This window comes from Schistocerca cancellata, chromosome 3, assembly GCF_023864275.1.
Source record: "Schistocerca cancellata isolate TAMUIC-IGC-003103 chromosome 3, iqSchCanc2.1, whole genome shotgun sequence".
Lineage (NCBI taxonomy): Eukaryota > Metazoa > Arthropoda > Insecta > Orthoptera > Acrididae > Schistocerca > Schistocerca cancellata.
Window position 1 is genome coordinate 37,306,758 of NC_064628.1, and position 15,181 is coordinate 37,321,938.

Here is a 15,181-nt window from a genome sequence, read left to right on the forward strand (position 1 = left end):
ATAGGGTTCAAGCGTTGTCCCCGACCATGACGGCACTTGTCCGAGGCTTCTTTAGTTCTGTCCTGAACCAAGTAATCACACTAAAAGGGGGGTTAGCCCTATTAGTGGTTTGTTCTTTTCGTCGCCTTTTACGACTGGCAGAACATACCGGAGGCCTATTCTTTTCCCGGGCCTCCACGAGATATTATCATTATTATTATTATTATTATTATTATTATTATTATTCCCTCTTGTCTCTTGTATATCTTGTATATTAACCTTCTCTCCCTATTGCTTACCCTGATTTTTCTCAGAATTTCAAACATCTTGCACTATTTTACATTGTTGAACATCTTTTCTACATCGACAAATCCTGTGAATGTGACTTGATTTTTCTTTAGTCTGGCTTCCATTCGAACCTACCAGAAACAAATCTAGCAGCCCACCTCTGAATTGCTTCGATGTCTTCCTTCAATTTGACGTGGTACGGATCACAAACACTTCAGCAGGACCCAAGATTAGATCACACAAGCATCCTATATGCGGTCTCCTTTACTGGTGAACAGCTCTATTCTAAAATTTTCCCAATAAACTGAAGTCAATCATTTGCTTCCCTACCACATTTCTCACATGTTCATTTCATTTCATATCGCAGTGTTATGCCCAGATATTTAAATGACTTTACTGTGTCAAGCACGACACTAGTAATGATGTAACCAAACATTATAGGTTTGTTCTTCCTACTCATCCACGTTAACTTACATTTTTCTGCATTAAGAGCTGGCTGCCATTCATCACACGAACTAAGTGTAAGTCGTCTTGTATCTTCCTACAGTTAATCAACTTCGACACCTTACTGTACACCACAGCATCATAAGCAAACAACAACAACAGATTGCTGCCCACCCTGTCCACCAAATTATTTATGTATATAGAGAACGACACAGTCCTATCACACATCCCTGGAGCACTCCTGATGATTCCCTTGTCACTGATGAACATTCACCGTCGACGACAATGTACTGGGTTCCATTACTCAAGAAGTCTTCGAGCCACTTTCATATCTGTTAATTCATTCCATATGCTCATACTTTCATTAACAGCCTGCAATGGGGTACCACATCAAATGCTTTCTGGAAATCTAGAACTATGGAATATTCCTGTTGCCCTTCATCCACAGAACGCAATACATCATGTGAGAAAATGGCAAGCTGAGTTTTGCTTGAGCAATTTTTCCTAAAACCATGCTCATTTGTGGACATAAGTCTCGAGAAAGTTTATTATATTCGAACTAAGAATATGTTCAAGGAACCTGCGGCAACCCTTAGTTAGGGATATTGGTCTGTAATTTTGTGGGTCCATTCCTTTACCTTTCATATAAAGGACGTCCCATTTCTCTTGACCAACCTAAATTAACTCTTCGTCCAGATGCAAATTAAAAAATGTTTCAAGAAAATGTTCTTTAGCTGTCAGGGGGACATCATTCAGCATGATTGACTTCATTGTAGCTTTGTTTTTAACAAAGAATGAACTGTGTCATGACTTTTTTCAGTGGCACCCTGTATTTTTTATTCAGTAATTCATTTCCTCTCCTAAAGACCTATTCAGAAATGTATCACAGTGTACCATTCACTGAAACACAACGTTGCTAATTACATAACTCAACACTGACATTGACGCTCCCAGCGCTTAGGGTAGGTACTCGGGGTAATGGAACTCATCCACGTGCTGACGTTGACAGAAGACAAATGTAAACATAAGAAGAATCAGTTTAATAAGTCACAGCTGCACAGTACTAATGCGAATTCTTTACAGACGAATGGAAAAACTGGTAGAAGCTGATCTCGGGGAAGATCGGTTTGGATTCCGTAGAAATGTTCGAACACGTGAAACAAAAGTTACCCTATGACTTATCTTAGAAGAAAGATTAAGGAAAGGCAAACCTACATTTCTAGCATTTGTAGACTTAGAGAAAACTTTTGACAATGTTGACTAGAATACTCTCTTTCAAATTCTGAAGGCGGCAGGGGTAAAATACAGGGAGCGAAAGGCAACTTACAATTTGTACAGAAAGCAGATGGCAGTTATAAGAGTCGACGGATATGAAGGGAAGCAGTGGTTGGGAAGGGAGTGAGACACGGTTGTAGCCTATCCCCGATGCTATTCAATTTGTATATTGAGCAAGCAGTAACGGAAACAAAAGAAAAGTTCGGAGTAGGTATTAAAATCCACGGAGAAGAAATTAAAACTTTGAGGTTCGCCGACGACATTTTAATTCTGTCAGAGACAGCAAAGGACTTGGAAGAGCAGCTGAACGGAATGGACAGTGTCTTGAAGGAGGACATAAGATGAACATCAACAAAAGCAAAACGAGGATAATGGAATGTAGTCGAGTTAACTCGGGTGATGCTGAGGGAATTAGATTAGGGAATGAGACACTTAAAGTAGTAAAGGAGTTTTGCTATTTGGGGAGCAAAATAACTGATGATGGTCGAAGTAGAGAGGATATATAATGTAGATCGGCAATGGCAAGGAAAGCGTTTCTGAAGAAGAGAAATTTGTTAACATCGAGTATAGATTTATGTGTCAGGAAGTCGTTTCTGAAAGTATTTGTATGGAGTGTAGCCATATTTGGAAGTGAAACATGGATGATAAATAGGTTAGACAAGAAGAGAATAGAAGCTTTCAAAATGTGATGCTACAGAAGAATGCTGAAGATTAGATGGGTACATCACATAACTAATGAGGAGGTGTTGAATAGAATTGGGGAGAAGAGGAGTTTGTGGCACAACTTGACTAGAAGAAGGAATCAGTTGGTAGGACATGTTCTGAGGCATCAAGGGATCACCAATTTAGTACTGGTGGGCAGCGTAGAGGGTAAAAATCGTAGAGGGAGACCAAGAGATGAATACACTATGCAGATTCAGAAGGATGTAGGCTGCAGTAGGTATTGGGAGGTGAAGAAGCTTGCACAGGATAGAGTAGCATGGAGAACTGCATCAAACCAGTCTCAGGACTGAAGACCACAACAACAACAAGAATGCATACCCATCATTCCGTCAACCATCGTCAGTTGAAGAGTTGTGTGAGTAGAATGTACACAAACGAAGAGAAGGTAGAAATGCTACTCACCTATGTGGAAGTTAGCAGAACAGTAACTGTAATACTGTTTTCTTATGTACAGGTACATTTAGTACAGTAGTTTAGTCCTTTTAAATACTGTTGTGTAGAGTAGGCATACAGGAAAGGCTGTCCTTGCTACAAACTGCATCGACATAACAAATTCTTTTATTGTTGTTGTTGAAGGTAGGCAAAATGCTACACAGGCAGCAGAACTGTAAAGAGAATGAAATCCTGACAAGAACACATCTTCCTGATGGATGTTTTCTCGTCTTGTTGCAGTACTTCAGGAAACGGGAAGTTTCAACCCACAACATGACAATACAATCGCCGTAGCACTCTCACAGATGAAGCTGCCGAAGTTACTGTTCTTGCTTCTGTCGCTATGAATCCACATGTGAGCACATGACAGCTATAACACAAGATTGGAATTCCTAAAACCAGTGTACATCATATTCTTACATGTCAACGGTTCCATCCTTACCATGTACACCTACATCAAGAACTGCATGGGAATGATTTCCAGAAGCTTGTACAGTTCTGTCAGTGGGCACAGCAGCAAATCCTCGCCAACCCGAACTACTTCTCCAATGTTCTATTTACCGAAGAATGTTCCTTCTCAAACAAAGGAAAGGTAAATACAAGGAACATGCATTATTGGTCCAGCGACAACCCATGATGGCTTAGACAGGTGGAACATCAGCATCAATGGAGAGTTAAAGTCTGACGTGGGATGCTTGGTACTACAATTATTGGCCCTTATTTCAGCAATGGTAGTCTAAACGGAACAGCGTATGCCAACTTCCTCAGACGAATTCTTAATCCTCTTCTGGATGAAGTGCCTCTAAGAACTAGAATGCTTATGTGGTATCAACACGATGGATGTCCAGCACATAATGCCTTGCATGCACATTGTGTTCTGAACTGAAGGTATCTTGCCAGATGGATTGGTCGAAGAGAAACAGTTACTTGGCATGCTAGGTCTCTGCATTTAAATCCTCTGGACTTTTGTCTTTGAGGATGCGTTAAAGACATTGTCTATCACGATATTCCAACAACTCCAGAGGACATGCAGGAACGTATCATGCTTGCTTGTAATTCTTTTCAGCAGGCAACACTGGAAGCAGTAAATAATTCTTTTATTCAACGAGTGCACTAGTGTATCGGTGTCCAGGGTCGCCACTTTGAATGTCCTACTTCTGGGCAATGGTACAGGAGAGTCAGAGTCAATTGTGTGTTATATTTTTACTTGGTATTCATTTGTTTTCTGACAACTCCAGAAAGTGGACAAGTTTGTGATCCCAGGCTCAAAGTCAACGTTGTGTTGTGTAATTAATAATGTTGTTTTTCAGTAAATGGTACACTGTGATACATTTTTGAATAGGTCTTTAACAAAGCTACAATGAAGGCAATCATGCTGATTGATGTCCCCCTGACAGCTAAAGAACATTTGCTTGAAAAATTTTCTAATTTGCATGTGGACAAATGGTTTTAGGGTGATCAAAATACTGTATACTGTATAATGTAGTCACTTGTAATTTTTTCCAGTCATTTGGGACTTTGTGCTGGGTGAGAGATTCATGATAAATGCAAGCTTGGGAAGAGGGCAACACCATAGAGCACTCGTTTAAAATCGAACTGGGATTCCATACATTCCTGGTGATTTATTTTCTTTCAAATCTTTCAGTTGTTTCTCTACGCGAGGAATGCTTATTACTGTGTCATCCATACGAGTGTCTGTTCATTGGTCAAATGACAGTATGACTGTACGATTCTCCAGTGTGAACAATTTCTTGAATGTGAAATTTAAAGCTACTGCTTTCGTTTTGCTATCTCCAACTGCCACACCAGACTGGTCAACAAGGGACTGAATGGAAGCCTTAGACCTGTTCAGCGATTTTACATAGGACTAGAATTTTCTTGGGTTCTCTGCCAGATCTTCAGCTAAAGTGTAATGGTGATAGTTGTTGTATGCTTCCCACATAGATCTTTCCGCAGACGCACGAATCTCTACTAGCCTTTGCTTGCCGTCATTTGCGCATTCTCTTTTGAACCAAGAGTGCAACAGCCTCTGCTTCCTTAGCATCTTCCAAATTTCATAATTAAACCATGGTGGGTGTTTTCGATCCTTTATTCACTTACCAGGCACATAACTCTGGATCATAATTTACAATCTGCTCATAATTCCTCTATGTCCACCTTATGGGAACTAAGTGATGTCAGTTCACAGTCTAAGTAAGATTCTAACAACTGCTTATCTGTTCTATCTAGCAGAAACACTCTCCTAGCATTCTTGACTGGTTTATTAACTTTTGTAACGCTAATTGCTATAATGACATCATGATTGCTAATCCCCATTTTCTACACAAAAAATGAATTTCTTGTGTAATCTTCATTTACCTCCTCTTCCCTTTCCGTGAAATTGTCTTTAAGTGCATTTCCCTTTTATAACCTTTCTCTGTATTCCTTCCACCTTTCTGTTTACCATGTTTGTTTAATACTGGCTGCCGTTTAAGCTCTAAATATTCATACGGCTGCCCCCCCCCCCCCCCTCCCCCCCCCCTACCGAAGTTTGAAGTTCTATTTACTTTTCCTAGAGGTAGCATCTATCTTTCCCCTAAACATGCAGTCCTTTACAGCCTCGCATTTGTCCTCTAACCATTCCTGCTTAGTCATTTTTCAGAGTCTAATAACCTCATTTTTTTGCCTTTATTTCTTTTTGCCTGCTTGATTTACTGCATTTTTAGCCATCTCTGCAAACAAAGGGGTGTTGTAAGTTTATGTGTATGTGTATGTGTATACCTCCCTGTGGCATTGAAGCTCCCAAATGAAAGGTCCAATTTTAATGCATGGTTCTTTTTTATTTCTACTTGAAAGCTGGTTTAATCAGGATGGTTCTCACATAAGTTCCTTGAATATCTGTTAAACTATTCCAATTTCATCAGCTGAATTAAGTAAAAATTTTTTCAGCCAATGCGCTCCCTTGATATGCACTATGTAATAGATAAGAGCTAAATCACGTTATGTAGAGATCAAAAACATTTAAATAAAATCTGTGAGAATATACGCTTATCTTTTACAGTTGACCAACAATGATGACTTTCGTCTTTTAAAGTTGCTTATTTCAGCACCTACAAAGCAGAAAAGTGATTACTGTGCCCCAATAAAAAAAGAAAAACATATTCTCTTAGTTGGTTGGTTGGTTGTTGTGGGAGGAGGGAACCAAAACAGCGACGTTATCGGTCCAATTGGATTAAGGGAGGATGGGGAGGATGAAACCATACCAGCATCTGCCAAAAGCGATTAAAGGAAATCATGAAAAACTTAAATCAGGATGGCCGGACACTGATTTGAACCGTCATCCTAACGAATACGAGTCCAGTGTGTTAACCACTATGCCACATTGCTCGGTCATATCCTCTTGTAGACATTTTTGTAGTTCATTTGCGGTGTGTAACTCAGTATTAAATGAAATAATTTTGCCCTGTTAGTTTAGGCAACCTATTGCAAGAGAGGCCAATGACAGCCCACCTTCTTCTGACTTGATTTAGATTTATTGTCTCTGCTTCTTGCTTATATTAACTAAATTACCTAAATAAGCAGTAAGACATAGTCAATGAATGTATGTGGACTAAAAAAAAATTTTTTTTTTTGTAAATCGCATTAGTGACAATGGTAAAATATGACGATAGCACTTAACACATCTTAATTAGTAATTGTAATGAATTTAATTAATAACAGTAGCTCAAAACCACACTTGCGATATTGCATTACCAAAATCTTGCAACTGTCATAATACTAATGAAAATGCATCTACTGACAGAATGCACATTTCGGCGAGGCAAGATCTCAAACCAGCAGACAGTAAGCAACAAATGGCACATAATGACTTACAACAATAAAGTTACACACAGGGTCGGTAATATACTAAAGAAACAAGGACTCAACATCACATATAGAACCAACAACACAACACAATGCAGACTTGGATGAAATACCACCAACACTGACAAATACAGCCAGTATATACTGGTATATACCAACTTACTTGCAACTGCTGCCAATCTGTATATGTGGGCCAAACATGTAGGAATTTCATAACCAGGTATACAGAACACCTCAGAACACTGAAATGCAATAGCTCACACTCAACATTTGCAGACCACCTGATAGCACACAATCACCATCCAACAAACACTGAAACTGACTTACACATGCTAAAAACTAGTAGCAGCTTATACTAAAAATTAACTATAGATGAAAACTGTCACATCCAAAAATCAATAGCCCAAGGAAAGAAAGTACTCAATGAATACACATCACTGAGCAACAAAACCTTCTTTGAGACAATAGATGAACTATACAAATAAAACCCACACAAAAACGTCTCATGGAAGCAAAATAATAATAATAACAATAATAATAATTCCCGTGGAGGCCTGGGAAAAGAACAGGCCTCCGGTACGTTCTGCCAGTCGTAAAAGGCGACGAAAAGAACAAACCACTAGTAGGGCTAACCCCCCTTCTAGTATGATTACTTGGTTCAGGACAGAACTAAAGAAGCCTCAGACAAGCGCCATCATTGTCGGGGACGACGCTTGAACCCTATGCCCGCCCACAATGGTGATGACACTGCTAGCCAACTGGAAAATGATTTAAATCCAAATAGAGGTGTTTTGCAGAATATGCTTCCTGCAACCACCCTAGAAGGAAAACAAAGACAGAGGATGAGATGGTCAGATGAAGTTAATCGACGCCTCATGTTCTGTTATTACCAAGCAACAAACCTAGGAACCAACACAACTGGATGCAGATCACAAGTATACACAACATTTATTACCAGATACCCAGAATTAAAATTTTTAACAGAACAACGACTAGCTGATCAGATCCGTGTAATAATCAAAACTAACAGGATACCCCAGTCAGAATTAGAAAACATCAAACAACTAGTAAAACAAATACTGGAACAAAATAATGTACCATCAGAAGAAGAAGAAAATACAGTAATGGACTCAAACATCCCAGAGCAAACAAACAAAGACCAACACACATCAATTAAACAGTCAGAGGAAAATGAAATCTTAAGACAGCCACCAGAACAAGCACAAATAGAACACGAAGTGACACACGTGTTAGATATAGAAGAGAAATTTCAGCTGACATATATAGAATACAAAGACACAAATACAGACATTAGACCATTCTTGCATAGACCGCCAAATAACCCACAAGTCGAAACAACAATAAAAACTATCAACACAATCATACACAACAAAATAAATGAAAACACAACTATGGAAGAGTTACAACTACTGGTTTATATAGGAGCACTCACTACACTAAATATACACACTAGGCAGAGATCAGAACCAACCAACACACAGAAGAAACCCACAAAACCAGCATGGCAACACAGGCTACAGATCAGAATAGAAAAACTGAGAAAAGACATCGGACAGCTAACACAATTTATAAGAAATGAAATATCAGACAAAAAACAAAAAAGATTAGGTAAAATCTCACAACAAGAAGCAATAGAGCAATTAGATGAAAAGAAGCAGAAATTACAAGCATTGGCCAAACGACTTAGAGAATACAAAAAAAGTGAAAATAGAAGGAAGCAAAACCAAACATTCAACACAAACCAAAAGAAATTTTACCAGACAATAGATAACACACACATTAAAATAGACAATCCACCAAACATAACAGACATGGAACACGTCTGGAGCAACATATGGTCAAACCCGGTACAACATAACAGGCTTGCACGGTGGATACAAGCAGAAACAGACTCATACAAGATGATACCACAAATGCCTGAAGTGATAATTTTGCAACATGAAGTCACCCGAGCAATTAATTCTACACACAATTGGAAAGCCCCTGGAAATGATAAAATAGCAAATTTCTGGCTAAAGAAGTTCACCTCAACACATTCACATCTAACTAAACTATTTAACAGTTACATTGCAGACCCATACACATTCCCTGACACACTTACACATGGAATAACCTATCTGAAACCTAAAGATTAAGCAGACACAGCAAACCCAGCTAAATATCGCCCCATAACATGCCTACCAACAATCTACAAAATATTAACTTCAGTCATTACACAGAAATTAATGACACATACAACACAGAACAAAATTATAAATGAAGAACAGAAAGGCTGCTGCAAAGGAGCACGAGGATGTAAAGAGCAACTGATAATAGATACAGAGGTGACATATCAAGCTAAAACTAAACAAAGGTCGCTACACTATGCATACATTGATTACCAAAAAGCTTTTGATAGTGTACCCCACTCATGGTTACTACAGATATTGGAAATATACAAAGTAGATCCTAAATTGATACAGTTCCTAAACATATTAATGAAAAACTGGAAAACCACACTTAATATCCAAACAAATTCAAATAATATCACATCACAGCCAATACAGATTAAGCGTGGAATATACCAAGGTGACTCATTAAGTCCTTTTTGGTCCTGCCTTGCTCTGAACCCACTATCCAACATGCTAAATAATACAAATTATGGATATAATATTACTGGAACATACCCACACAAAATCACACATTTGCTATACATCGATGATCTAAAACTACTGGCAGCAACCAATCAACAACTCAACCAATTACTAAAGATAACAGAAGTATTCAGCAATGATATAAATATGGCTTTTGGAACAGACAAATGTCAGAAAAATAGCATAGTCAAGGGAAAACACACTAAACAAGAAGATTACATATTTAATAACCACAGTGACTCCATAGAAGCGATGGAAAAAACAGATGCCTATAAATATCTGGGATACAGACAAAAAATAGGAATAGATAATACAAATATTGAAGAAGAACTAAAAGAAAAATATAGACAAAGACTAACAAAAATACTGAAAACAGAATTGACAGCAAGAAACAAGACAAAAGCTATAAATACTTATGCTATACCAATATTGACCTACTCATTTGGAGTAGTGAAATGGAGTAACACAGACCTAGAAGCACTCAATACACTTACACGATCACAATGCCACAAATATAAAAACTGAAAGATTCACATTAAGCAGAAAGGAAGGAGGAAGGGGATTTATCGACATAAAAAACCTACATTATGGACAGGTAGACAATTTAAGAAAATTCTTTCTAGAACGAGCAGAAACTAGCAAAATACACAAAGCAATCACTCATATAAATACATTGGCTACACCACTGCAATTTCATAACCACTTCTACAACCCTTTAGATCACATATCATCAACAGATATGAAGAAAGTAAATTGGAAAAAGAAAACACTACATGGCAAGCACCCGTATCATCTAACACAGCCACACGTCGATCAAGACACATCCAACACATGGCTATGAAAAGGCAATATATACAGTGAGACGGAAGGATTCATGATTGCAATACAGGATCAAACAATAAACACCAGATATTACAGCAAGCATATTATTAAAGATCCCAACACCACAACAGATAAATGCAGACTTTGCAAACAACAAATAGAAACAGTAGGTCACATCACAAGTGGATGTACAATACTAGCAAATACAGAATACCCCAAAAGACATGACAATGTAGCAAAAAAATACATCAACAGCTTGCCTTACAACATAAACTTATAAAACAACACGTTCCCACATACAAGTATGCACCACAAAATGTACTGAAGAATGATGAATACAAATTATACTGGAACAGAACCATTATAACAGATGAAACAACACCACATAACAAACCTGACATCATACTCACCAATAAAAAGAAGAAAGTAACACAACTAATCGAAATATCCATACCCAATACAACAAATATACAAAAGAAAACAGGAGAAAAAATTGAAAAATACATCCAACTGGCTGAGGAAGTCAAGGACATGTGGCATCAGGATAAAGTTGACATTATACCAATTATACTATCAACTACAGGAGTCGTACCACACAATATCCACCAGTATATCAATGCAATACAGCTACATCCAAACTTATATACACAATTACAGAAATCCGTAATTATCAATACATGTGCAATTACCCGAAAGTTCCTAAATGCAATATAACATATACCGTACAGTTAAAAGGAAGTGACGCTTGATCAAGGTCCGCGTCACTTTCCATTTTTAACCAGACTTAACGTCTGAGAAAGTAAAGAAATAATAATAATATCTTTCTACCTCTCCCTCCCTCCCTCCCCCTCTCTCTCTCTCTCTCTCTCTCTCTCTCTGCTCCAGTACTCAACAGACACACATAAACCCACACAAACCATACACCACTGACACCAAATACAATTCAAATTTGTGCGCCTCACCCAGCCAAACACGATACAAAACAAATGAACACCATACAGCCACAACAACACGTAATGGCAGCAAAATCTCCGCCTATGTTTTGAGAAATTGTAAAAGTACAGTGCCAAGCGACCATGTACATACCTTAAGGTATGTTAACTAATGCATACATCCACTTTTCGCCAATTAAGCTATTATGGAACTTTGACATAATGTTATAAACAACACAAATGTTAATATATAAAGACAATTTGACAGTTAAAAATAATAATTAAACCCACTGATGATAGCACAAAAGTGTGGAAACATGTATGGGTGAAACAAAACAAAAAAAAAAGGTGTCCTGCATAAGACAGAACTTCCCATCCCACCCAAGGCCTAAGTTTTCTGTAAAAATGAATGTATCTTTTGATTTGATAAAATACAATCCCTATGTGCTTATACTAAATTTTAGATACTCTCAACAATCCGGCACTTCCGCTAATCCAGCATGCGAGGAATGGCCAGTTTAGCAAGATTCTAGTGTACTAGTAAAGGGCATAAACACATCCACACCAGGCATAGGCTGGATAATTGTGCAATAAAACTACAACTCATTCTTTGGAAACTGCTTCAATCTTAACCTTGCAGTATTTTATAATGTAAAAATCCAGACAAATAAATTTGACTTATAGGCACCAGGTGTAAACACCAACAGGCACACAATAAATGGTACTTCTTGCATGAATTTAGTAGGCATTCAAATGGATAACAAACTGAGGTGGCACCAGTATACCCCCTTCTCTAGCATTAAACATATGAATCAACTTTCATTGTTAAGAGAACTACTTTCACATCTCCATTCGTTGAACCAACAAAGACTGTGGCTATGGAAGAAAAACAACACACAAATTACAAAATTAAATTCCTCAAGGCACTTAATTTGTATGCAAACATACTTCAATTAGAGATTTAGTGGCTGCAGTGATTTAGACACTGGAATCATATTTAGATTTGCATTCAGCCATTCAGTTCTCCACAATTACTACAAATCACATCAGGTGAATCTCAAGATGGTTCTCTGAATAGGCTATGTCTGCCTTTTTTCCCTCTATCGAACCGAGCAAGTGCTTCATATCTAATGACAACACTACTGGCCAGGTTTGGAAACTATAATCTCTCATGTCTCTCACGCAGACAGCATGCCAAAGAACAATGGGGATCCTATAAAAACTTCTAATAGCTACATGCTGCTCACAATTGCAATAACAGATTAGACTGAAAGGTCCTACACACACACACACACACACACACACACACACACCAATAAGTGAATATCAAACTACATACAGACAACACAACACAAACAAAAGATGAATAAAAACCCTGAGGACAATTGGCAACACTATACACTGTAAACACAAGCCACCAACAAACAGTGAAAGAACAAAAGTGAAATAGTCACATGGAAAGTGTTTGAAAATATAAAAATTGCTCATTCTGGTGTACACAGGACAACTGAGTACAATTTCAGAATGATACATATAGAACAGTAAGATCACAAATGTAAGGAGAACTAAATAATAATTCAACCTTATGAATGATGCCTTTCAAATTGTTGTTTCCCACTCATCAATAAAAGAATAACTATAATATAGTACCACATCTGTAATGATTATATCTATGACGGTTACTGAACATGCTTCATAAATAAAAAGAACGAAAATGCAGAAGCCACAGATCAAACAGCCTTTCATTTATTTCCATAGACGGATCTCATATCCCAAAACACTGATGTGATCTTTGCACCTACAACTTACGATTATTTCTTACCATCACATCTCGTACCATCAACATACAGATATGAAAAGTATTTATTTTTAAAATTCACAAACCATTTGTATGTGACAACATGGCCATATCGTTGTTGGAATGCTAACTCCACAGGATTGTCAGGGTCATGAAGATTGTAAAGGAAAAGTGTTCGCTTTCCCACCAGAAGACTGACCTACAATCAGAGGAAAGAGGTTTTCTTACTTTCTAATTACAAATAATATTACAAATTTAAAAAACAAGATCAATATCAATATTCAATAACAAGGAAGTTAAATATTGAGTTCCAAAATTAAATATAAAAATTTATCTTCAAACAACAGGATTTCCACATTAAATATATATGTACGCAAATGGCTGTGTTGCTATTAAGGACAATGTGTAAGTAAAAGTAACAAGGTAGACAATAGTTTTGATTATCCACGGGACAGGTATTGGTCCATTGCTACAAGATACACCATGCATAAGATAACATTTCACAAATACTGTGCAGACCTTCGCCAGATGACAGAGAACTTCACACTCTCTGTGTAATGATTGTCCCAAAGAAGACATGAATTGTGATGAGTGAAGAAATTTTTTTGAAAAAAATGGGCTAACTACTGTTATTACAGTATAAGAAATGATATGGCTAAAAGGAGAAACTGCACACACCAGTGGGAATACAGGGCAGGTTTTGCAGCACCATGATCAATCCTGGGTTAACATGCCTGTATGGAATGGAGATCAACAGGCTGTTGCTGATTGCAGACATATCTCATTCTGATGCTGCATTTCTTGTCACTGCTGGAAAATGGGACGACATTACTCACAGCTTACAGCTGAATAAAAAAGGGTAACCATCCTGGTGTTGAACACTATACAACACAGGATTCCTGTAATTACTTTTTAGACTACGTGTAAGAATACTAGAGTGACTGACCTTGTCCATTTGATGTTTTTCATTTGGATTGCTCACAGGATTGCGCATTCACAATGTTTTTGCTATGCTCTCGACTTTGGTTTTGGCTAGTCGTTCACTTCACGAACTCCATTCATACAATGGTTTCTCCCTATAATTGTCACAAGGCTCGAAAAAAGTTGGTGTCATCAAATTGTGCCCAGATCGTGGGCCATGGCATCAATAGTGTCAATGCCCTTTTGTGACACCACCTGTTTAGCATACTGCAAATCAGAGCATCCTACAACAGTTTGCTTTGGCTGGCATGTAACAACAACAATAACCATCAGTATGCTGCATGCTATCTTGCCAGGGTCCACAGTAGCAGCAGAAGGAGTGCACAAGCTCATGCTGCTGGTGGAAATTAATGGAGCAACTACAGATTTCTAGCTGGGCACAGGCACAGCCATGTGTTTGATTAATGTGGACATGTACCAGTGCATCAGTTCTCCACACCTATGATATCCTCAGCACATGTCCTTAACATCCGTTGTTATCAACGGAGAGACGTCTACAGACGTTAAAGTAACCTCTGGCGTGCCACAGGGGAGTGTTATGGGACCATTGCTTTTCACAATATATATAAATGACCTAGTAGATAGTGTCGGAAGTTCCATGCGGCTTTTCGCGGATGATGCTGTAGTATACAGAGAAGTTGCAGCATTAGAAAATTGTAGCGAAATGCAGGAAGATCTGCAGCGGATAGGCACTTGGTGCAGGGAGTGGCAACTGACCCTTAACATAGACAAATGTAATGTATTGCGAATACATAGAAAGAAGGATCCTTTATTGTATGATTATATGATAGCAGAACAAACACTGGTAGCAGTTACTTCTGTAAAATATCTGGGAGTATGCGTGCGGAACGATTTGAAGTGGAATGATCATATAAAATTAATTGTTGGTAAGGCGGGTACCAGGTTGAGATTCATTGGGAGAGTCCTTAGAAAATGTAGTCCATCAACAAAGGAGATGGCTTACAAAACACTCTTTCGACCTATACTTGAGTATTGCTCATCAGTGTGGG

General features: G+C 38.0%; 1 protein-coding gene across 2 annotated transcripts in view; it reads right to left on the minus strand.

The window, feature by feature from the left end:
* Window positions 1-15,181, minus strand: part of LOC126176861 (WD repeat-containing protein 19) — a 355,977-nt gene that overhangs the window by 238,350 nt on the left and 102,446 nt on the right. For both annotated transcript variants that reach the window (XM_049924048.1, XM_049924049.1), the window contains exon 5: window positions 13,277-13,389. In XM_049924048.1, coding sequence (XP_049780005.1) covers window positions 13,277-13,389 — 113 coding nt within the window. The remainder of the gene's footprint in view (window positions 1-13,276; window positions 13,390-15,181) is intronic.